General features: G+C 43.5%; 4 protein-coding genes across 8 annotated transcripts; 2 read left to right on the forward strand and 2 right to left on the reverse strand.

Moving 5' to 3' along the window:
- Positions 1 to 548: 548 nt before the first annotated feature.
- On the reverse strand, positions 549 to 7,455 carry ppcdc (phosphopantothenoylcysteine decarboxylase). Of its 4 annotated transcripts, none has more exons than XM_030366134.1 (6): positions 7,185 to 7,455; positions 6,323 to 6,418; positions 5,738 to 5,866; positions 4,889 to 5,057; positions 2,157 to 2,277; positions 549 to 887 (listed from the first exon to the last, which is right to left on the reverse strand). In XM_030366134.1, the coding sequence occupies exons 1-5, from the start codon at positions 7,317 to 7,319 to the stop codon at positions 2,192 to 2,194; spliced, it is 615 nt and encodes a 204-aa protein (XP_030221994.1). In that variant the 5' UTR covers positions 7,320 to 7,455; the 3' UTR covers positions 549 to 887; positions 2,157 to 2,191. The 4 variants fall into 4 exon arrangements, with proteins under 4 accessions (XP_030221994.1, XP_030221995.1, XP_030221996.1 ...); XM_030366135.1 differs by lacking the exon at positions 549 to 887 and adding an exon at positions 1,001 to 1,675; XM_030366136.1 differs by lacking the exon at positions 549 to 887 and having other exon boundaries at positions 2,127 to 2,277; positions 4,905 to 5,057.
- Positions 7,456 to 7,509: 54 nt separating this feature from the next.
- hacd3 (3-hydroxyacyl-CoA dehydratase 3) lies at positions 7,510 to 10,900 on the forward strand. Of its 2 annotated transcripts, none has more exons than XM_030366130.1 (11): positions 7,510 to 7,683; positions 8,285 to 8,327; positions 8,396 to 8,499; positions 8,588 to 8,752; positions 9,203 to 9,248; positions 9,397 to 9,507; positions 9,631 to 9,758; positions 9,843 to 9,955; positions 10,137 to 10,243; positions 10,333 to 10,464; positions 10,544 to 10,900. In XM_030366130.1, the coding sequence occupies exons 1-11, from the start codon at positions 7,597 to 7,599 to the stop codon at positions 10,618 to 10,620; spliced, it is 1,113 nt and encodes a 370-aa protein (XP_030221990.1). In that variant the 5' UTR covers positions 7,510 to 7,596; the 3' UTR covers positions 10,621 to 10,900. The 2 variants fall into 2 exon arrangements, with proteins under 2 accessions (XP_030221990.1, XP_030221991.1); XM_030366131.1 differs by having other exon boundaries at positions 8,426 to 8,499.
- A 182-nt stretch (positions 10,901 to 11,082) lies between these two features.
- Positions 11,083 to 16,235, reverse strand: ints14 (integrator complex subunit 14). Its single transcript, XM_030366127.1, has 12 exons — positions 15,990 to 16,235; positions 15,463 to 15,722; positions 15,232 to 15,339; positions 14,944 to 15,099; positions 14,533 to 14,651; positions 13,582 to 13,724; positions 13,401 to 13,493; positions 12,975 to 13,119; positions 12,237 to 12,370; positions 11,993 to 12,111; positions 11,787 to 11,852; positions 11,083 to 11,701 (listed from the first exon to the last, which is right to left on the reverse strand). The coding sequence occupies exons 2-12, from the start codon at positions 15,682 to 15,684 to the stop codon at positions 11,468 to 11,470; spliced, it is 1,539 nt and encodes a 512-aa protein (XP_030221987.1). The 5' UTR covers positions 15,685 to 15,722; positions 15,990 to 16,235; the 3' UTR covers positions 11,083 to 11,467.
- Positions 16,236 to 16,709: 474 nt separating this feature from the next.
- On the forward strand, positions 16,710 to 22,213 carry slc24a1 (solute carrier family 24 member 1). The gene is made up of 9 exons (XM_030365147.1): positions 16,710 to 16,850; positions 17,010 to 18,253; positions 18,525 to 18,584; positions 18,688 to 18,796; positions 20,158 to 20,246; positions 20,636 to 20,893; positions 20,998 to 21,087; positions 21,422 to 21,588; positions 21,938 to 22,213. Exons 2-9 carry the CDS (start codon positions 17,177 to 17,179, stop codon positions 22,185 to 22,187), a joined length of 2,100 nt encoding a protein of 699 aa, XP_030221007.1. The 5' UTR covers positions 16,710 to 16,850; positions 17,010 to 17,176; the 3' UTR covers positions 22,188 to 22,213.

The following is a 22,213-nucleotide window of genomic DNA, read 5'->3' on the forward strand; positions in this document are numbered from 1 at the left end:
AATTACCTGAGCGCTCAATTATCTTGAATTCACAAACATGCAGTGTTTGCCTCATAATGTCAGAACCGACCTATAAAATCAAATGTATTCCCAACATTCATTTGTATGTTTACTTGCTGAGAGATGTAATAAAAAAAGTGAATTTGCACACAGGCAACGATATTCACTGAAATGTACTAGCTATTCAAATAATAGTTACATCGCTCTTGGCATCCTATAAACCATGACCTCTGATGGATTTCTACCGGAATAGTTTATAGAACCAATGAGAACCAGGATTGAAATAAAGGGCTGATGATACTTGAGATCAGAACGCCTGGAAACGGTTAATCATAAGCAGCTCCAATATTGACTTTTCTGGGATCTTAGTGTGCTCCTACAAGGTGCAAACTTTAGACAGATGCGAAGATTCTTTGTTAGCACCAGGGATCTGCAATGAAACCTGTTCTAATCAGACCCTTGTAAGTTTAATCAATCATTCCATCATTATTCTAGTTTTGGATCATGTTGTTTTAGTAGTTCTGACTTTAAAGTAAGGATTCTGAGAATAAAGGCAGAATTCTGTAATTTTAATGAGAACTTTTTCTTCTTAATTTAAAGTTAGAACACAAAAAATAAATAATCACATGTGGCCCTAATCCTCTTCCGTTGGAGAGATGGGGAGAAAGGCGCCTGAATCAAATAACTTCCACCTGTTCCCGAGGGAGCGGCTGAACTGTTTACCACCCGAGAGGGAGCCAGAGGTAATCATGTGCCTTGAGGCCAGGCGGGCCCAGGTTGGGTGATCTCCCAGGATGTACTTTCTGATGAAACACCGCTGCGGGCTCCCGGAGGCTGCAGCGAGTGACATGTTTGCGTTACATCAGACCAAGCTCGCACCTGTGCACCTGTAAACAAATATTGACACACACAGACACACACACACAGACACAGACACAGACACACACACACACACACACACACACACACACACACACACACACACACAGGCGCAGTCATATACGTTGATCCTATTTTTTATTTCCTTCATTTTATTAGAACTAGATAAGTAAAGCTTACTGTGTAAATATTTTACTTAAATCAGCCCTTTCCATTTGGATCAAACTGTCCTTATCCGAATCAACACTCCCATGTCTGTTCTACAAACCACCTGGTGTATCACTACTTTAATCTTTGACACAGTCTGTGTCAAAGATAGCACATAGCTAGCACATAGCTAGTTGTAAACTAAAACAATGTTCATTTGTAGGTAGCCATGAAATGCTTCCGCAAAGGCCCTCCCTGAGGACCAGGTGTGCAGAGCCGAGCAGCACATCATGTGATGCACCTTCACTCGCCCTGTTCCTCCACATCATCCACAAGGCCATGATGTAAAACACAATGGAGGCTCACAGCAGCCAATGGCAGGCAGACAAGTCAGAGCTCAGGGGACAAGACTCTGTGGTTATTTGCATTCCAAATAAATCGTCTGGTTGAGAACAGGGGCCCCGTCGTGTGTAAATAATACACTTAAAATTAGATTATTGAGCTCAGTCGGGATGAGGGTGCAGACACAGGCCAAGAAGTCGCAGCATCAGGTAGATTTGCAGCTCAAGCAGTTCCGGCTACAGCCGGACTCTAAAGACGGCAGAGCAGGACTGAACACTGTCCCCTCCTACACAAGGGGTATCTATACCTGAAAAGATATGAACACATAGATTCACACCCTGGTGATCTGTTTCACAGCCAGGTCCTATGAGTACCATATCCTCATCTTAGATTTGATTTTTTTCAGATTAGTTTAATATTTATTAGTGTGAGTTAACATTAAAACCATGCAATCTGCATGGCGAAAATGAATTGCAATCCTACAAATTCTCTTCATGTTTACCGCATAGTAAACCCTAAGCATATCAAGTACATGATTGACATCTGTCACAAGCTGAAATCTTATACCATAAAAATAGGAACACTTTCCGACTAAAGAATACAGTGTAAACATCTAGGATTATTATAATGGAAGTCAGTTTATGACAATATAGTTATCAAATAAAAAACAACCATCAATCAACACTTTTATATTCAGACTAATAAAGAGATTCACTGTGAATCAAAAAAGATTTAGTACTCAAGATAAGAGAGCAGAATGAGATACGAGACACAAATTTATTAGGTACCGCTCTTTGGACTCCTCATACAGGATATATCACTTTCATGTGGGGCGAGACGACTCAGACTTCTGAAGGTACTGTTTCACAACATTTATAACAGTTGACAACTCTGCCATGGCTCCCAGACCTGCAATAAAATAAACAATATCAGACAATTTCAATGACTTGTTTGGCCAGCGGCCTCCTCACTACTGAACCTGCATCTGGACTCCCGATGGGACTCCCGATGGGAGTCCAGATGCTGCAAAGCCACGGACTGAATGGAGGGTGACAACGGATAAGTGTCGCTGGAGAGTTACTTAAGACTCTTCTGATTTGGGAAGGAGAAAAACACGGGAAAGCCACAGGAGGCCTGCACAAGGCCTAAGACGTCACTGCTTATGGTCTTCAGAGACAATCTCAGACATCCTTCAGGTACCAATGGGTATCAACCAGGGAGTAATAAGGAGTCTGCTTGACTCATTATGTGTCGACGATGTATCCTACTTCGGTATGCAGACAGTGCAAAGGACCCTTTCATTATGCAGAAAATTATGCTGGATTCTTTTTACAAACTGTAAATACCAACCCGGCCTCCTGCATGGTAGCAGGTCAATTCTGATGTCATGTATGAGGCCGATTTCAACTATTGAACTATACATGGCTCTGACTCAATGCCTTCAGTGAACAGGAAACTGGTGGAAGTTGTTGTTCCGACCGGTGCAGCAAGGCGTGGCGTTGCACAACGCTGTTGTGCTGGGAAGTTTGCTGGTATTCAAGTAGCACAGGTTACTGTCACCAGTTACGGCAATTATAGTGAGCTGGGGAAGTTTTGAAAATAGTTCATGCTTACAATATAACTGCTACAATTTATATTTATGATGCATATGCGCCATTTTATTTATGAATTATTTTAAAGTTATTGCTTTATTACAACACATATTTTGACAAATAATGCAGCTTTCTGTCAGATTTCTATAAGCCTGTATTCATGTGACCTTCTGTCAATCTGCTGTTGGTGAAATAGTGTGACATTTATCAATACATACCTTGGTAATGTTTCCGTTAGCCCCAAAAGACTGGAAACTACCTACTGAGAACAAACTACTACTACTGTACCTACTGGCCTACTTTACAGGGCAGTCTCAAAGATCTTTAGAGGTTTTGGGGTTATGGGTGGAAGAGGAACGACCACAACATGAGGAGGATTACCACGCTATGCAACTTGATCCTGAGCTCATCCGCCTCACATGTTTACCCTGCAGGTACTCGTGTGGTGCAAAATAACCAAATTCTATCACTTAAACTAACTAAGAGAGCATGAGGAATCGAAGAGTCTGGAGCAAGTATGACATAAGACTTATTGTTGAACAAGCAACAACAAGGCAGAGTAGTCTGCAAAGCACTGCAAACATAAGATCCCGGTCTTTTTATTCTCACTCACCAAGCTATTTCCCATATGGTATCCCCGCCCACAGCACGCATTATTCTCCTTCTATGGTAAGGCCGGTCAGTCATACATTACACTAATTATGTGGTCAACATCCGCAGCTAATCTAATTTAAACATTTGGTTAACATCCGCAACTAATCTAATCTAAACATTAGGTTGACGTCAGTACGCCTTATACTCTCTAGCGCCGTGCCGAGTCTTTCCTATGAATTCAGAGGTGATTTAGCTGCTTTCCACTATTAATGTATCTATATGATATATAGGCCTGATAATACTCATAGTTAACATAAAAAGTAATGGTTAATTTCTCCCATACTCGCTTGTTGGCTTTGATACCAAAATACCTACTTCCTTGCTCTGACGTTAACCAGGAAATGAAATGTATCATAAAATGCAAAACCTCTCTGTCTCTACAGACAATAGATCATGTCTCGACATGCCCCTGTGCCCTTAAGCAATAAAGATAAGAATAATATAGCCCAATACAATACCCACTTGGGCTGTTACACCAATATCTGGTCCACATTACCAGATGTACCATAAAGATGGTGAAAAAAAGGAAGTTGTGACCAGGAAATCCCTCATTGACATACACAGGAAACAAGATTAATTTACTTCTGGTCATAAAACCCCCGAGTGAACTGCTCTTCATACCACCAGATGCTTGTGTGATAGTAAAAGATGTGACTCCGATGAAGGGTTGCTGTCTCTTTCAATGGATTCAAATGACAATTGTCTAATTTATGGACAATTCCTTACAGTCTTAAACCAACAACTCATAAACAAGCTATTTGAGAAGGAATGTTTTATCCCGTCTACCGAAACCGGCTAAATCGGTGCAATGCATAATAATAAATTGTATTTATAATAATGAGTGAGTGGGACTGAGTGAGCAAGCTTTCAGATCCAGCAAATGTTTCTGGTTGTTTACACATTACGCATTTTACAGAGAACGTCCTGAGAATGTGAGTGTGTTTAAACCCCCCTGGTTGGGCCTGGCCTTTTTCAATCACTTCCATAAATGTCGTACTAAGTGCTATTTCCGTATAACAAACAACGCTGACTGAGTATAAAACACAAGCCGGTAATTCATGAGAAGCCGAGCGGGAGACTGGGAGAGCTGACCCCTGACCCGGTCAACGGCCATCAACTAGCTTCATGGTAGAGTGAACAAGGAATGTGGCCGCAAACTACAACAAGCCTTACTGATTCATATTGTATAAATCACGTGAATTTATGTTGTGGAAACAAGATATCAGCTTTTTGAATAGCAACACACACACACACACACACACAAACAAACAAACCTTCATCTCCACACACCAGTTTCTTGGCAATGCAAGGGATTTCCACGTATCCAAAGTCTTTGAGGCTGGCTATTTGCCGGGCTGTGATTGGGTGGTTCCACATGGCCGTGTTCATGGCGGGACAGAAGAGGAGAGGCCGGGAGCTCTCCCACGCTCTCACCACACACGTCTGCCAAATCAAAGTTAGACATTTACATTGGCGCCATCTATTTCATCCTTCAGGTGTCTGATGATACCTTAGTAGTATTTAATGAACCAATGGTAACCAATGGCAGTTCACTTACAAGTCCAACTGGACTGTGTAGCTGGTGGCGGATGATGTTTGAGGTTGGTCACAAGTTATTTTATTTGCTTTTAGTTTTCTTGGTTGTTATTTAGAAAAACTTCCTGTAAATATATTTTTTCAGGAGCATTTCGGAGGTTGAGTGTTTCCGGTCCCTTAACCGGAAGTTGTGGGGCCTCGGTGTGTGGGTAAACTGTTGAGAACACTGGGGGCACTTATTGTTATGGTACCAGGGATGTCTGCGGACCTGGAGTTAGGTTATGGGAGAAATGTACCTGTACAATCAATGATAATATATAATTCTTATTATGCCTATACGCTATATGAATATAATAATTGTGGAGAAAAGATTGAGAAGACAAGTCACCCAAGTCACCCCTTCCCTGTAAATGTGGCCTGGAGTAGCACCAGCAAGTCTGCTGACAGACAGACAGACAGACAGACCACGAGGTGAACTGGGTGACAATAAGTTCCGGTTCAGGGGCCCCACCACTTCCGGTTCAGGGACCGGAAACTCTCAAACTCCCAAATACTACTCACCTTTACCACTGACTCATGGGACTTACCAGTAGATTGTCACAGATGCCACTTGCAATTTTCCCAAGGGTGTTGGCATCTAGTGGAGCGATCACAAATAGGTCTGCCCAGCGCCTGAGCTCGATGTGCAGCACAGGGTCGGAGCGCTGCGTCCACAGCTATCATAGAGAGCAAGTCATTATGGTAAGAACAGACCCCTCATCCAACCCACCATGGGGGCAGATCCTGGGGGGACGGAGGGGACTCAACTACTGAAATGAAATAAGAATATATACTAAATAGCCCCATTTTACTGGTTCTATTTATGTCACCTATGTATCCTGAGCAGTGGTTTGAACCTTTGTATAGACATAGTGGCATTTGTGGATGTATGGCTCTGTAAAATAGGTAAATATGCATAGTGATGGTGCAAATGGGATTCATGAAGATACATTTTGAGCTACTAGTAATGGCTGCGGGTCTGTAGCAGAAGATCATTTGATATAGGTTATTATTTATGTTCCCTCCAGAAAATGCTCTGGTAAAAATTCCATGTTGTGGTCTCTCCCCCTATGTTGTAATGAGATCTGCTCCCTAATAAATGTCCATTGAGAATGTAATAAAGTTATCTTCACCTCCCACTCATCCTTGTCTGTGTAGACCTTAACCGATATCTCCGCCGGGTTATAGAAGTGATGAGCATGCTCGGTTGAAACCACTCGCACCTCCACCTGGAGCCATGAATAACAGGAGAATGTTTGGTCAGCTTTCATTGATCACAATATGTCTGCATTGAAACAAAAGGTAATGATATGCTTAAAAAAAATATTTTTTGATCATATTATATCAAACTTTCTAGGGTTTGATATAATATGACCATGTCACCATGTTTTTTAACCATGTCAATCATTTCTGTCTTAACTGTTTAAGAATAAAGAGTCATCCGAACACATAACATTAGGGCTAAATCCTTTAAGTAATAAAACATTAAACAACATACAACAAACAAACAATAATACAACGCATAACAAACAATCATTAAATAAAACTATAGCATGGGTTAACCAGAAGGTAAACTATCGATGAACCTCCAGGATGTCATAATTGGGGGACCTAGTCATGCCTAATCAGTTGGAGTCCTGGCTTTTCGACTTCCCGAGGGGTCAAGAAAACAGGCACATACGAACAAATGGTAGTTAGAGAAACAGAATGTGAAAATATAATTTTCCCATTACACCCTCTTTCATGTTGATCAATTCGGTCCACTGGGTCATATTTCACAAGTAGATGCTAGTCAGTTTATAGGAATCTCGATAGGAGATCTCCAAGGTTTACCTTTTTGCAGATTTCTCAACCGCTCTAATTTAGAGCCATCTAGCGGTGCAGTTATGTTATGTCACTAACATTAATGCACGAACGAAGAAAATGTTTCATGCACTTTAAGGATTTATATATAACAATAAAACCTTATTTTTATTGAGTGTAACGTCATCTTACCCCTGGTAATTCCAGAAGTTGGGAGACCAAAAGAGGCAGTTTTAGAGCCGCGACGCTACCCGTCACCCCAACAAGCACACGGAATGTACCACTTCCGTTCAACAAATCACATTTTGGGGACACCCCAGTCTGCATATTAGTGATAGGACGACTTCAGAACATATCGGTTTGCTTCAATAACCAAGTATTTCCAGGCCTAAGAATCCTGTGCTAAGGATTCAGTCTTTCTTTCGTGTTTCCTGGTCCTCTGTTTCCGGCAACACTGACGTCTAGCCAATGACGTAACGCTCAGCAAGCAGTACCTCGTAGTCTGCGCATGCGTACGTCATGTTCTGACTGGCCGGGTTACTAATTCAGTGCTAATGCTGTCAGTGGGGCTCAAAGACTGTTTGACGAGAATAACAAGGACATAATGAAAATGTCCTTGCTCACACCCCATGTATACTGGGCACAGCGCCATGAAGACATTTATCTGCGGGTAGAGTTGATAGACACACAGGTAGGATCGCTTGACCCACCAGGGCTGAGCTCGACCTCGTCAGTACTATGAGTTTATGGCTTTATACTACATTGTGAACTGAACTGTGAGGGTAAACCCGATTACTTCCTATAAAACAGTCTAGATACATGCGACCAGAGCGGTCGATCTCGTGTTAATTCAGCTCATGATCGTATAGTTAAATATTTTTAATAAAATTCACAATGATCCCATTTTGATATAAGATTCAGTTGTGGTTGGTGTCGAGGAGCGCCTTTTAGTAGTAGCGTTCTTTGTCCGAATATGAAGGTCCATAAAATGACTTCCTATAAAAAGTCTAGCTACATGCGACTAGAACGGTCGATCTCATGTGAATTCAGCGCATGAATCCTTTTGACATCTGGTGGGTAGATATAAATATATATATATATATATAGATATAGATATAGATATAGATAAATTATTATTTTTTATTGTTATTATTTTTACAAAAATAATCCCATGTTGATATAAATTCATTTGCGGCAAGTCTGGAGTAGCTCCTAAGTGCATAGTTAGGCTATGTAGTTGGTCGGCTGTAAAGCAAGAGTATGTAAATCTAACAAGTTTTTGTCTTTTTCAGAATATGAAGGTCCATATGCATGAAAACGTCCTAGAATTTAGTGGTGAGTGTCTGGTGTCATCGAGGCCTTGTGTTTCGTGTGGTTGGGAATTGTTCTGGAGTAAACCAAAGGATTTCATACCTGTTTTGACTTGATTAAAGGACAGGGTCATGGCGCAAAGGGACAAAATGACTATCAGTTCAGTCTGGCTTTTCGGTTGCCGGTAAACCCAGAGGTAAGATCAAGCCCTGTCCATCTTGATGGTATCAGTAATGCTGTGGAAATGTATTCTGATGATAATCTTATGACATGTATGATTGTAGGTGAGCTTCAAGTCCACACAGAGGCAGGTGAGTATTACAGTAAAAAAAGCTCAGCGAGGCTGGTGGGATAGGCTAACCATTCAGGAGAAAAAGCCTCTCTTCCTGGCCCCGGACTTCGACCGCTGGCTGGAAGAGTCTGATGCTGAGATGGAAATACATGAGAAGGTGAACATAAAAGCTGTATTCTGTTTCAGAGGAACAATCGTGCTTACACCTTGTGTATGGGCACATAAAGGTATAGTGAAATACTGGCACTAGGCTTTATAATTAAAAATGTATACGGTTTATACTGTTTGCCCTGTTTGTTCTGTTTGTCCTTACTTTAACATTTACCTTAGCATCTATTTTTGTTTTCCTAAGCACTTTGTATTTTTATTTTATTGTAAAGAGCCCCCAACGATATATATTATATCCTGTGTCTTCCACTGCTGCTGTTCTGTGACAAAGGAATTTCCCCTCCGGGGGGATTAATAAAGTTTTATCAATCTATTTTATCTGTCTGTCTATCTATAGACTTGGAGTCTATAGCAAGTGAAGCTGGGTAACACAGATTTCACAATGAGTGTGCTGTACATTCCATGTCCAGTTAAGAACCTAATGTCTTTCTTCCAAAAGGAGGAGAAACAGAAAAGAGTAAAGATGTCCAGAAGAGAAGAGAATGGTGAGTATTAATCATACAACAAACGGATGTTTGTTTAGGACTGATTATGTAAAAGTTATTAAATTAAATAAACATATTTTTGGTTATGCTTGTGTACTCATAGATGAACTGTTAAATTAATGAAATGAGTTAATCCCATTGTTTCCAGGGCGTCCTAGTATTAAGACGATATTCCTGTTCCTGTATAACCTGGTCCAGTTCCTCTGCTTCTCCTGGATCTTCATCAACATGACTGTGCGGCTCTTCATCTTTGGCCAAGGTTAGGATCTTAATCCCCTGAAACGTCTGTACTTATTTAATTGATTTAATCCATAGTTAGATCGATGATGCTGTTCAAATCTTGAACTGAACCCGTCACAGCTCTGTGCTGCTCACTTTCCAGACTCTATGTACGACACCTTTCACACCATGTCGGATGTCATGTTCTTCTGCCAGACTCTGGCAGCCATTGAGGTGGTTAACGCTGCTTTTGGAGTGGTCAAGACAGGAGTGGTTCCTACTTTAATCCAGGTAGCCCGGTTTCCTTATCTCGCAGCGACACACCTTGTAACTGTTGCCGTTAGGCGGCCGATAAGCTAATATTTACTGCTCCAGGTGGTTGGGAGGAATTTCATCCTCTTCATCATCATTGGGAGCTTGGAGGAGATGCATAACAAAGCCGTGGTCTTCTTTGTGTTCTATCCTTGGAGCGCTATTGAGATATTTCGGTGAGTCTAGGCGTTTGCTTTTTTTTTTTTTCATCTGAGGTTGAATTGAATGGAAAAGGGATTGAATCCTCTTAAAACCAACTTGGTGTGCAATAGTTTAGGCTCAAACACTTAAACACAGAATTATATCATTTTCTGTATACATTTTGAGTGTAGATAATCGTTTTGCCATTTCCTCCAGGTATCCTTTCTACATGCTGGGCTGTTTCAACACAGAGTGGAAAGACCTCACCTGGTTGAGGTACACTGCATGGATACCCTTGTACCCCCTAGGAGCCCTGGCTGAAGGTAGGTGTATACATCGTATTCCAAGTGTTTCCCCTTTTAGTCAACTGGAAAATAATAATAGAAAATATATATATTCTCAACAATTGCAGCTGTGGCGGTCGTCCAGTCCATCCCCCTCTTTGATGAGGCTAACTTGTTCAGCATTGATCTCACAAAGTCCATCGGCGTGTCGATCAGATTCTCCCACTTCCTGTACATCTACCTTGTTCTGATGGTCTTTGGTGAGTCTGAAAAAATAACCTTCTCATCAGGTTTACTGAACCAATGCGTTATGTACTCTAACCAAAGGTCCATTTTCAGCGTTGACCGTAAACTTCCGACACCTCTACAAGCAAAGGAAGAGGCGGTTCCACACCAACAAGAGGAAAGCTCAGTAGGATGAAGCAACATTTCAGAATCATCTGTCTGCCCTGTGTGAATTCAACTTCACACAGTGCAATTTTTCGTTTCTTATATAAAAGTTAGATTTTAAGCTTCTGAATAGTGATGTTTCCAGTGTCCTTGGATCGTGATTTGTATTTGACGTGCAGTTAATTGAGAGGGTCCCCTTATTAAAAAAATGTATTAACTTTTTATACTGTATTACAACCTATATTTTGTAATTTTGTGAATGAAATTCCTCAAGCAATATAAAAGAAATTCTAAAAGATATTTCTAGATTTATGGAATCCTTGTAATCATTTGTTGGTATGTGGCTGGGTTTTCATTTGATTATTCCTTATGTATGGAACTACTCAGCATAGCGTTTTAGTTTCATGGTATTTTTATCTAAAAGTGATGGTCTTTAAGTTCTATTCACTCTTGTAAACCCCCTTTGATCTGTGAATTAATTTTCATTCTGAGCGAAACCAAGCTTTTTATTTTATATTTTAATACATTGATGGTACCATTGCCGATTATTTATTGAACCTAGAAATGTCAGCTACTCAGTATCCATTAAAACAGTAATAACAAATGGCAATTTTATTAATAAATCCCCAAGCTTTTTGGAGATTGTAGTTATGAAAGGTACTATAAACAGTAGAAAAATATGTACATGCCACTGTTAAACAAACCATGGTCTTGCACATTCACAAACAGGCCACACAAGTACTATATTTACAGCCATCTGCTTGACTTCCACGTTGTTTCAGTCCATACTGGAGGGGCTGTCCTCGAACTTGGCAGCAGATTTTGGAGCTGATCATTTCAAAGTCTTATTCTGCCCCTGGATCACGCTGCCACTCAGCTAGAGAAGTCGGTGTGCATGGGCGCAATGTTCTGGTCGAAGGCGGCGTACTGGGAGTCCCCGGCGCTGGCCAGCCGGAGCTGCTTGGCAGCGTGGGAGAGCTGGAAGGCGGCGTCAGGGTGGGCCGAGTCCGGGAGCAGGGTGCACTCCCTCTCCAGCAGGTCCCCCACCCCCTTCAGAAGCTCCCGGAATCCGAAGGCCAGGGCGGCCTTCCGCAGGCGGTTCAGCTCCTGGGGGACAGACGAAACACTTCCTTAACTACCAAAACGAGGGAAAACCTGCTCGACCGGCAGGGTGGGTTTAAAGAGCGTTCACCTTATAGAAGGTCTGGGTCTTCTCTGGAAGCTTCCGGGCGTTCCTCAGAATCTTCTGCACGTCAGTCTGTGGAGGAGGATGCATGCTACATGTGAGTGACATGCTTGAGGAACAGCCAATACAATCCATTTATACAAGGAAACTCATATTTATTAAAAGAGCACCCATGTAAAAATGCACATGTATAATAGATGGAGGCAATGTACCTGTAATCCACTAGCCTTGATCCACACCGTCACATTCTGAGCATAGCTTCGTTTAATCGAGGGTTGGACTGGGAATGGACTCTTGCTGTCGTCCTCCCCATAGGGGTTCTCAGCCGCCTCTGGAAGAACAACGCAGATAATCAACGACCATTGTCCGAGGGTTGTAGACGTGCATGGGCTTACTGCTTTGACGATGCAAAGTCATTGACATGAATGGGGCTAATTGGTTGGTGAGGTGAATTACCAGATATTGGCCCCAGATGGGCGACCTTGCCCAGCCAGGGCAGAGGCTCCGGGCCGGGCTCAAACAGAGACATCATGAGGTTGGACTTCTTCTTGCTGTCTGCCTGGGAGTACAGCATGCCATACCAGTCCGGCCTGGTGACACCAGGAACGGGTGGGAGAAGATTCCTTTCAACATGAGCTCAAAGCAGTTCCAATGCAAGTGTATATAATCAAAAGGAAAGAAGGACTCTCTGCTCCTCTCCCCACCCCATATCCCGCCCACCCCCGAAAGGAAGGCTGGCTGAAACATGAGATTTGTTTACTCTGTAGCCTTAGAGTTCAAAGTCAACGTTCTTTCATACGCAAAGTATTTACACAGGATCCTTCTGAACAGCAAATTTCCCTGTGACATGCAAAGCAGCAGAACGTAGTTAGACAGATTATGAAGCAGAGTCCCAGATAAGAGACAAAATATATGATGAGCAAAAAATATGCATCATAAAAGAAAACACCAGCAGCATTCCAGAGACGGTGAATAATAAGAATATAGCATAAGTATCCTGGTGGTTATAGACAAAGGAAGAGAATAGATCGATTAAAGAATATAAATATGAAATATTATTCATATAAAAAGGAGGTGGGCCAATGAATATGCATATTCAATTCAAGTAATGTGACCCCAGGGCATGGACTGCGTAAGTGCCCTTAATGAGTCAGACAGACCAGGGCCTCACAAGGTGTTTTTAAGGCCACTCACCCCAGCTGGACCAGTGCCACCATGCCCTCCACCTTCAAACTGCCGTGCAAAAGGACACAGAAGTTGGGACTCTTTCCCGCCATTTGACTGGCGGAGACCTCCTCCTCGGGCTCCTCCGCCGCACCGGTGCTGACGTCCTCCGCCTCTGGAAACACCAGAAACAGAGCCGCTTGGAACACACAAGGGGATGCTCTCTACAGCGGTCGCTGACAATAACTATATTATATTATATTTATTATTTCATAATTTAGCGGACACTTTTATCGGATGCGACGCACAGTGCATTGAGATTCAGGTCATTCATACACAGGATGGGGGTAAGGCATCTTGCTCAAGGATGCCTAATGATAAACCCAGTACCTCTGGCTGGGAGTTGAACCCCCTAACACCTACCCTCCCCTGGGGTCCAAAACATGAAATGCAAACCTTTGATCACGGCGATGGGCAGAACCAAGTGTCGGGACGTGACAGGGGGGCTTGAAATGTCCCCTACCTCAATGAATCCCACAATCTCCAAGTCTGCAATAAGACAAATGGGGAAAATCTGTTGTAATCTTTGTAATCTTGATGTGAACATATATACGCCTGCTGCCAAAGGACTGGCTACCTGTGTTGACCACCCTGGGCATGGGGTCCACCTCGTCGTCCACTACCACAGGCTCTGGCCGAGGGAACACCTGCACATCGGAGGACAGGTTGCCGCAGTGCAGGACCGCATGGAAGGGGGAGTACGCCTGGTCTATGAGCCTCCTGCAAGCAGGCACGCGCACACACATACATACATTTTAACAGCTGTATACTACTAAGCCTGTATGAATATACCGATACAGCATCTAGAATTGTAACTACTAATAGCATTAGCTCTTATTGAAGGGTTCTCTTACGATGACAGGAATGTACTTATTTTAAGAAACTTTGAATAGAAGCCTCTTCTAAAGAACAAAATTGTAATGTGAATACATGTACAGAGAATTAATTCTTTCTTCTAAAATTGAGTTTGTCTAGATTTATTTTCATCAAGATTTGTCTAGTTTGTCTAAAATAGATAATTGACATTGATCATTTATAATTATAGTAATACATTTGTATTAGTTTAGCGTGAGCATCCATGTTTTTTGGACTTGGTAGCTCGAACACACGTAGGTCAGGGATGACAGGTTACCCATTCAGTCCTCCAAACCTCTGACCATGAACAAACACAGCGTAACACTGCACGTTTGTGATGTTATTTGCCTGTGTCGTAAATGAGCTAGTCAAACAAACATAAAATGTGACGATATCGGATCGGCGAATGGACTTGCGTACTCGCTGATACCCGATACTGTATTTTAGGCAGTATCAGTGGCATTTAAGATACTGGTATCGGTATTAGAACCACTCTATCCAGGATACACATTATTGTGGCTCTAAAAAAGTCCATTTTCTCCTCATGTGAAGGTACTCTTCAAATGACTGCGTCCGAATGACCTTCTGGTGGTTAAATTACTTTATTTTATTACATAGCTTAAGGAAACAACTGGATCCAAACAAACATAAAATATGAAAAACATAGTCTTACCCAAACATAGCCTGAACACTCTTCAGACACAGCTGCCCCTCCATAGTAAAGATCTGCCCATCCCCGCCACTCAGACGCAACAGCTCCTCCAAGTTGTCCATCGCATCAGTTGTCTGCAACTGGCAGCACAATAGATAACATTATTATACATCATATCATATACACAAGAAGAACATACATACATCATACCACATTAACCTAAGAAGCAACACTATTAAACCTAGTAAATTACAGTCACTATAAGTCAATATTATCTTGGAAGAAATATGTGGCGTGAATTAATGAACTATCAATTAATTGTGTAGACAAAAGGTAGAAGTGTGGTAAAAGTAGTAAAATAAAATTATATTTTAGAATTATCATATTCGAGAAGAAACGTGACTGAGAAGAATCGATGGACGGACTGGATACCTCCTCTGAGTTGGCAACACACATGATGAACATCTTGGTGGGAAAAGGAAAAGGAAGGGGGAACTTTTTGTCATCTGCGCGCTGTTTCAGTGTTTGGAGGGAATGACGTAGGGAACCCTTCCCAATACCCAGAGAGCCATCCGTCACCAGCACCACCTGCACAACATCGCAGCACAGCTCACACCCACTGACCACCAACACAGTACTTCCACCACCAGTCAGTCAAACACCAACTACGACAAGCTTATCTTGGCTGGTGGTTTAAGCAGTATAAAGGCCTGTACATACCTGACACGGACAGGAACTACCCCACTCCTGCTGGACTACGTTGCTCACTCCATTGAGCGCTGATTCAATGCATGTTTTGTCATAGTCTTCCAGGTTACTCAGCGCCTCCTGCTCAGCAAGTAGATCGTTCAAAGCAGATAAAGTTTGAAATCAAATAAAAACAATTTATTTACAATATTGTGGCAAAATGAGAACTGAAGAGCCTCGAGCACCTTGGCGCCTGTGCTATACCTGTAACGTGTTATAGTCCCGTGTGAAGGGCACCAACAGCTCCCAGAGAGATGAGAAGGCAACCAGGGAGGTGAACTCCAAGCGGTAGTTGGCAGCCATGTGTTCGAACAGCATGGTTAGGCCGTGGACCGCCAGGTTCTTCCTCTGGAACTCCTCGCTGCTCTCCAGGGACACCGGCCGCGTCATGGACAGCGACACGTCCATCACCACCACGGTGGGCATCGTGAAGACCCAAGAAAGACACCTGCGTTGTACTTTAACTTAACACAAAAACGAATTTATGATTAATATACAAATATTATACGAGTAGCATTTTGAATTGCTTCTTAAATATAATATATCATGTTATTCACAAGTGTTCTGCAGCCTGCATGTCCCAGAAGGAGTTAACATGTATAAATAACATATAAACAAGATAAACGATGGGAGATATTTGTAACACATAATAAAAAAACATGAGACGAGGACCACATTCACAACGTTAGTACATAATAACGTATACAACAACATATAACAATAACTAACACCTTCTGCTGGGTTCGCTGCGAAAAGAACGAGCCTGAGAAGGTTGTGATCCTAACGCTGGCTAGCCAATCTGTTCGCCTTTAGATTGCATTATGCAGTTAGTATAGAACAAAAGACAAATATCTTGATATTAATGAAGACTTTAGTTCAATTCTGAATTTAGAAATGAATTATAAAGTATGATTGCGACAAAGCTTCACGTATACTATCGTCTTCTCCACCATTTGTGATGTGCAACGCTTATTGCGTCCGTGTGAAACAAGGGATGAATGTAAACGGTCCAACCAGTGTTTATTACAAAAAAAAAAAACCTGTTTGAGTCGTAATGAATGATCACATTTCTAACTATTTAATTACTCTCACTGACATCACTGTCTCATATTTTTTGCTGAAATTGTTATCTTCATGTACATAAAAAAATTGCTTGGATTTATGTATGTTGACGTCAATGGACAACAAACATTTTCCATGTTTCGTCGTTAATGTAAATTAATGATAATGTTCTGTATGAGTTATAGGCTTTGCACACACATTTGCTCTCAATAATAGGCAATATTGATTCAATGTATGCCAAAGCACAAATTAAGTGAGCATGATCAAACTATATAATGTTAATGACTAGGATAGGGAGGGGCAAGACAAAGTGAGAGTGAGACAATGCACATAAGCCTCTTAAAACACTTCAGGTATTATGTATTATGGTAATCCATTGTGGAGACTTGTCCCGCAGTGCGTCCTACATAACGCTCTGGCCACTGGTTACCATTTGGACGCTTGTTTTTCCCAGTATACCCAGCTGTGTATATTATTACCTGCTTATCAAGGCTTTGCATTGCTGATATGGCAAAACAATTAATGTCAAGGTAAGCTTGTGGCCCCTGCCACATTTATTGATGTATTTTATCATTTGATATTTCAGAAAAAATGTTTCAGGTATAGTTTATATAACTCATTGTTAGATATGCTCTGGTTCATTGATCAACATGTTTTCTGATCATTTTCTATGCTTTAACTCGTATCAGCCCGGGCTTTCAATCGATCGAAGACGAGAGATGAATCCCATCGCCGGAGCTTTCAGATTAGTCGCCCCCTGGGCCTTGGGGGAGGTTACTGGACCTGTGGACCTTTATGCCTTTTAATGCCCATAGGTTTGTCATAAGCAACCGCGCCGCCACCCGTCTGGAGCACGATGCGTTGCACACGACGGAAGCGACTTCACCTGAGCCGCGTCCTCTTCCTGCTCAGCGGGGTCTTCCTCTGCACCCTGTACCAGCTGACCATCAGCGCCCGGCTGTCTGAGCCCTGGCGCCTGCCTCAGACGGGGGAGTACCCCGCGGTTGAGGGCTCCACCCTGGAGGAGGTGGACGAGCGCACCAGCCAGACCCCGGGCATGGAGGAACCCGCCACGGCGACCACGCCCCTGGAGCTCACCGACCCGACCACACCGGGGTTGCGGCCCGTGACGCATCGCATGGCTTTAAACGCCACGACGACCTCCACCGAAGCCCCTCCCATAGTAACGACCAATCACAAGGTCGTGCACTGCATTTACGTGGCGCCAGTGGTGCCAGTGTCGGAGCCGGTGGAGCCGGTGGCCCCAGAGGGGACCCCCATCGCCACGCCAACGCCCCCTCCGGGGATCACAACCTCACCCTCTCCCCCTGGTGAAGCCCCCCCGATGATGGGGGAGTACCCGCCGGACATCTTCACCGTGGAGGACCGGAGGAGGGGCTGGGTGCTGCTCCACATCTTCGGCATGATGTACATGTTCGTTTCCCTCGCCGTCGTGTGCGACGAGTTCTTCGTTCCCGCCCTGGGCGTAATCACGGACCAGCTGGCCATCTCGGACGACGTGGCCGGGGCCACCTTCATGGCCGCCGGGGGCTCGGCCCCTGAGCTCTTCACGTCCCTGATAGGGGTCTTCATAGCGCACAGCAACGTGGGCATCGGCACCATCGTGGGCTCGGCCGTGTTCAACATCCTATTTGTTATCGGAATGTGTGCGCTGGTCTCCAAGGAGATGCTGCATCTGACCTGGTGGCCCCTCTTCCGGGACGTGTCCTTCTACATCCTGGGCCTCTTCCTGCTCATCATCTTCTTCCTGGACAACTTCATCATGTGGTGGGAGAGCGCCACGCTGCTGGCCGGATACACACTCTACGTGTGCTTCATGAAGTACAATGTGGAGCTGGAGCGGGCCTTTAAGTCCCAGCTCCACAAGCATAAGAACATTGTTCAGATCCTTGCAGTGAAGGAGCCTGACAAGGTATGAGTCACTCTGAATAAGAATGGCTTTTAAATTGAAGGACACATTGAAATTACTTTGGTTTCATGGCAGCTGTATTCAAGATGTATTCAATCTTGTCTCTTGTAGTGTAAAGAAACTGTAGGTAACTTTAGATTGCATTTTTTTAAGGTAGGGTATGTCCTTTAGATCATTTAAAGATATCAAAACAAACCAGAATCAGTTGAGCTGTTAGCACACATTGTAGTACTGATCTATACGTCAAATCCTGGTACTACTATGTCTCATACAGGATCTTGGAGAAGAAGAAGACAATGTGCCTCCTATCAAAGAGGGAAAACAATGGTTGAAGGTAGAGTTCAACTAATGACCAACCCACTAAAGCCGCATATCATCCATAATATAGAGCACCCTGATACCTTGTAACCACTGTTTCCGTCCTCCTCTCTGGCCAGCTGAGACCCTCCCTCCAGCGCGGTGGAAGCTCCGCCTCCCTGCACAACAGCACCATGAGGAACAGCATCTTCCAGCTCATGATCCACACGCTGGACCCCCTAGGACAGGGTACGTGTCTTCCAGAACACCTGTGACCGTGGTTACAGAAACAGTCTCATCATGGTGTTGTGCTTCTCCCAGTGCGGTGGATTAGCAATGTGATCAAACTTAAAGGCAGCAATGCATCTAGATGGATACTCATCAGATTAATGTCAGCTGCAATCTATACATGTGTATCTGTACTTATACTGTCATACTTTACTTTCTACAATCTGTACATTATTTGAACACAGATACAAAAAGGGCTTCCAGCAGATGTGAAATGAACTGTGTTTTAGTCATCACAAACCATACCAACTATACAACAAACAAATGGTGTTCATTATGCATGACATTGGTTGCAAAAGTATAACACTATGCTAAGGGTTAGGGTTAGTGGGATTCCTCTACAAATGGAAGTGAGTTTTATGCCAGGCCAGACCACATAGACAGTCGGTAATACAGTCTCCCGTGGCCCTCTCTGTGGGGGGAAGGTCGGCTCTCAGGCTCCAGGGCTGCAGTATGCTCAGCAGAGTAATCAGCTTTTCAATGTGTCCATCTGGATCACAGGCAGCGCTCTGTGCTTTGAAACAAACCAATCCCTTTAAAACACCCATCACTCGTTTACTACCAAGACTTTACTGCTGAGACTAATTTGCTGCACTATAGTTTCTTTATCTTAGGACTTTATTTATTTATTTTTATTATATTTTGATGGACAATTTGCATACCACTATATGCAATCTAATTATGGTCAAATCAACCCTTGCTCTATTGTTGCATATTTGCTTCACAAGACCTGTATTTGTAATCTGGAAGCATATTTCATGTAGTTTGTGTTGTCCTTTGTAGGAAAGTTTAAGGAAAAGACTGAGACCCTAAGCAATGTAGTCAGAGGGTTTAAGCAATCTAAAACTAAAGGTAAATCATTGCAGTGCATTTCATTTCTCACTTGACTGCTAAATTGCCAGAGGACAATATAATAAATCCCTTAAAAGGGCTAACATGAACTCTGACCGACTCTCTAAATTCAATCAGCATAAAATATCTGTTAGCAGCCCACAGGCTAAGCCAGAAACTAATGAGGTCTAATTGCACATGTTGAACATGCCAGCCAGTGAAACACAATATGTAATATTACACTCAAGCTGATGCTAAATAAAGCCTAACAGAGGACTGCAGGAAGTCTGTTCTGCCAGCAGTCTGCACTATAGCCCTCTTTTGCAACTTCGGTACCAGTATTTATGTGGATGTTGTTTCATATTTGATTTAAAGTCAATAGCCCTTCGGTCAGCAAGTATACCGATCCCTCACCCCAACCTAATGCTTCAGACGGTACCTGACATTAAAAATATATGACTCTCATCACTATATGTATACATTGTTTCTAGATGAAGGAAGCAAGCCTGAGCAACCCAAAGAGCCAGAGCCTGCTCCAGCCAAGGAGACCGAGAAGGCTGAACCGCAGGAAAACAAGAAGGTAGTTGCCCTGGAGATCCTCCCAAAAAATCCATCTTTTAATACCTGCTTATGTAAGAGGCCAACCTGGACAACACCTATACAACCTAAGACCAAACATGCCCAGCGATTAAAGTACAGCAACGTTTAACCACTCCTGCTTATGTTATGGTCACTCCTTCGGGGTGTGGATCATATGCCTCGGCCTTCCAGTTTATAGGGTTTTACAACCTTTATATTGGAAAGCTGTAGAAATCCATACCAGCTGTATGGTCAATATATGTCTCTGCTTCTTTCTATGGCCCTGTAAACTGGAAGGCCATAGAAAGACGCAGAGCCATGTGTGGAAAAAATGCCAAATGTCTCTGCCTTCCGGTTGACAGGTTGTGTAAACCTCCTTCCCCGCTCTAGGAGGACGTGCCAGCAGGGGACAAGGGCTCGGGCGGGTCACGACACTCTGGCAGCGATGAGGATCTCAGCGATGAGGAGAGTTCGGAGGAAAGCGATTTGAGCGAAAGCGAGGTCAGCGAAGAGGAGGAGGAAGAGGAGGAAATGGAGGAGCCTCTGTCCTTAGAGTGGCCGGACAACAGACGAAAGCAAGCTACCTTCCTGTTCCTGCTGCCCATCGTCTTCCCACTGTGGCTGACCATTCCTGACGTCCGCGACCCAGTAAGCCCATGTGCAGAGCAGACAGAAGACCACTTCTACAGTTTTGCTTTTCTGTATCAGAAAATTATCTTATGCTGTGTGTACCACCCCCCCTTCGCTCTCAGGCATACAAAAAATACTTTGCAATGACCTTCCTGGCCTCGATCCTGTGGATTGGTGTCTTCTCCTACCTCATGGTTTGGTGGGCCCATCAGGTGAACTTTCCTTGGGGAATACACTGTATATGTTCATGTCAACCATTGAGATGTTCCCTCTTCTCCCAGAAAAACACACTCAGATAGGACCATGTAGAGAAACATTCTCAGTAATTTAGGAACACAATATATTGGATTTGTGTGAAACCTTTCTACATAAAATGGATTCGGTAGGATAGCATAGATAACAAGATTACAGACAGTGGTTCCTCCGGTCATTACTTCTAACACTGTGTCCAAAACCAGAAAGAGAAAGTATTTTGATTATTTATCTGCTGATTCTGCAGTCAGGACTCTCTCTCTGATGTGACCTCATGTGAATTTCGACTCGTAGGTGGGTGAAACCATCGGCATCTCTGAGGAGATCATGGGGCTGACCATCCTGGCGGCGGGGACCTCCATCCCTGACCTCATCACCAGCGTGATCGTGGCCCGGAAAGGTTTGGGGGACATGGCTGTCTCAAGCTCAGTGGGCAGCAACATCTTTGACATCACTGTGGGGTGAGTCTCTGTAGCACTTCAGGGACAGGATCACCTAAAGTGGTTGTAGGCGGTTTGTCTCCGAGTACAAAGGTTCTGGGTTAGAACCCCAATCTCCATAGTCTACCTGCGGGCATCCTTGAGCAAGATGCTAACCCGACACCTGCGCTAAACCGCCTTACAGTATATTAGCTGTATCTGAATTGACATCAGTTGCTTCGGCAAAAGTGTGCGCTAAATAGCAGATAGATTGAGGGAGGTAGAAAAAGGGAAAGTGGGATCGGTTAGGAAGATCATTCACACGGATGCATTTACACTTAATTGTGTTCATTTTGTGTGTCTTATTGTGTGCCCCCCCCCCCCTTTACAGTCTCCCAATCCCCTGGCTCCTGTACTCCATCACACACGGCTTCGTCCCGGTGAAGGTGAGCAGCAACGGGCTTTTCTGTGCCATCATCCTCCTCTTCCTCATGCTGCTCTTCGTCATCATCTCCATCGCCTGCTGCAATTGGAAGATGAACAAGACCCTGGGGGCCACCATGTTCCTGCTCTACCTGGTGTTCCTCGTGCTCAGCGTGATGCTGGAGGACCGCATCATCACCTGCCCCGTGTCCATCTGAGGAGGAGGGGGGGGGGGTTGGAGGAG

Source organism: Gadus morhua, chromosome 9 (assembly GCF_902167405.1).
Source record: "Gadus morhua chromosome 9, gadMor3.0, whole genome shotgun sequence".
Lineage (NCBI taxonomy): Eukaryota > Metazoa > Chordata > Actinopteri > Gadiformes > Gadidae > Gadus > Gadus morhua.

Coding starts and splice junctions, on each gene's coding strand:
- ints14 (XM_030366127.1), bottom strand. CDS start 15,684: ATGCCCACCGTGGTGGTGATGGACGTGTCGCTGTCCATGACGCGGCCG. Junction 11,853..11,992: donor TCAAGGCTAGTGGATTACAG/GTACATTGCCTC, acceptor CCTCCTCCACAG/ACTGACGTGCAGAAGATTCT. Junction 11,702..11,786: donor AGACCCAGACCTTCTATAAG/GTGAACGCTCTT, acceptor TCTGTCCCCCAG/GAGCTGAACCGCCTGCGGAA.
- slc24a1 (XM_030365147.1), top strand. CDS start 17,177: ATGCGTTGCACACGACGGAAGCGACTTCACCTGAGCCGCGTCCTCTTC. Junction 20,894..20,997: donor TTCCTGACGTCCGCGACCCA/GTAAGCCCATGT, acceptor CTTCGCTCTCAG/GCATACAAAAAATACTTTGC. Junction 21,589..21,937: donor ATCTTTGACATCACTGTGGG/GTGAGTCTCTGT, acceptor CCCCCTTTACAG/TCTCCCAATCCCCTGGCTCC.
- hacd3 (XM_030366130.1), top strand. CDS start 7,597: ATGAAAATGTCCTTGCTCACACCCCATGTATACTGGGCACAGCGCCAT. Junction 7,684..8,284: donor TAGAGTTGATAGACACACAG/GTAGGATCGCTT, acceptor TGTCTTTTTCAG/AATATGAAGGTCCATATGCA. Junction 8,753..9,202: donor AGATGGAAATACATGAGAAG/GTGAACATAAAA, acceptor TTCTTCCAAAAG/GAGGAGAAACAGAAAAGAGT.
- ppcdc (XM_030366134.1), bottom strand. CDS start 7,319: ATGCAGACTGGGGTGTCCCCAAAATGTGATTTGTTGAACGGAAGTGGT. Junction 5,867..6,322: donor CAGACAAGGATGAGTGGGAG/GTGAAGATAACT, acceptor TCTCTATGATAG/CTGTGGACGCAGCGCTCCGA. Junction 5,058..5,737: donor GCATCTGTGACAATCTACTG/GTAAGTCCCATG, acceptor TTGATTTGGCAG/ACGTGTGTGGTGAGAGCGTG.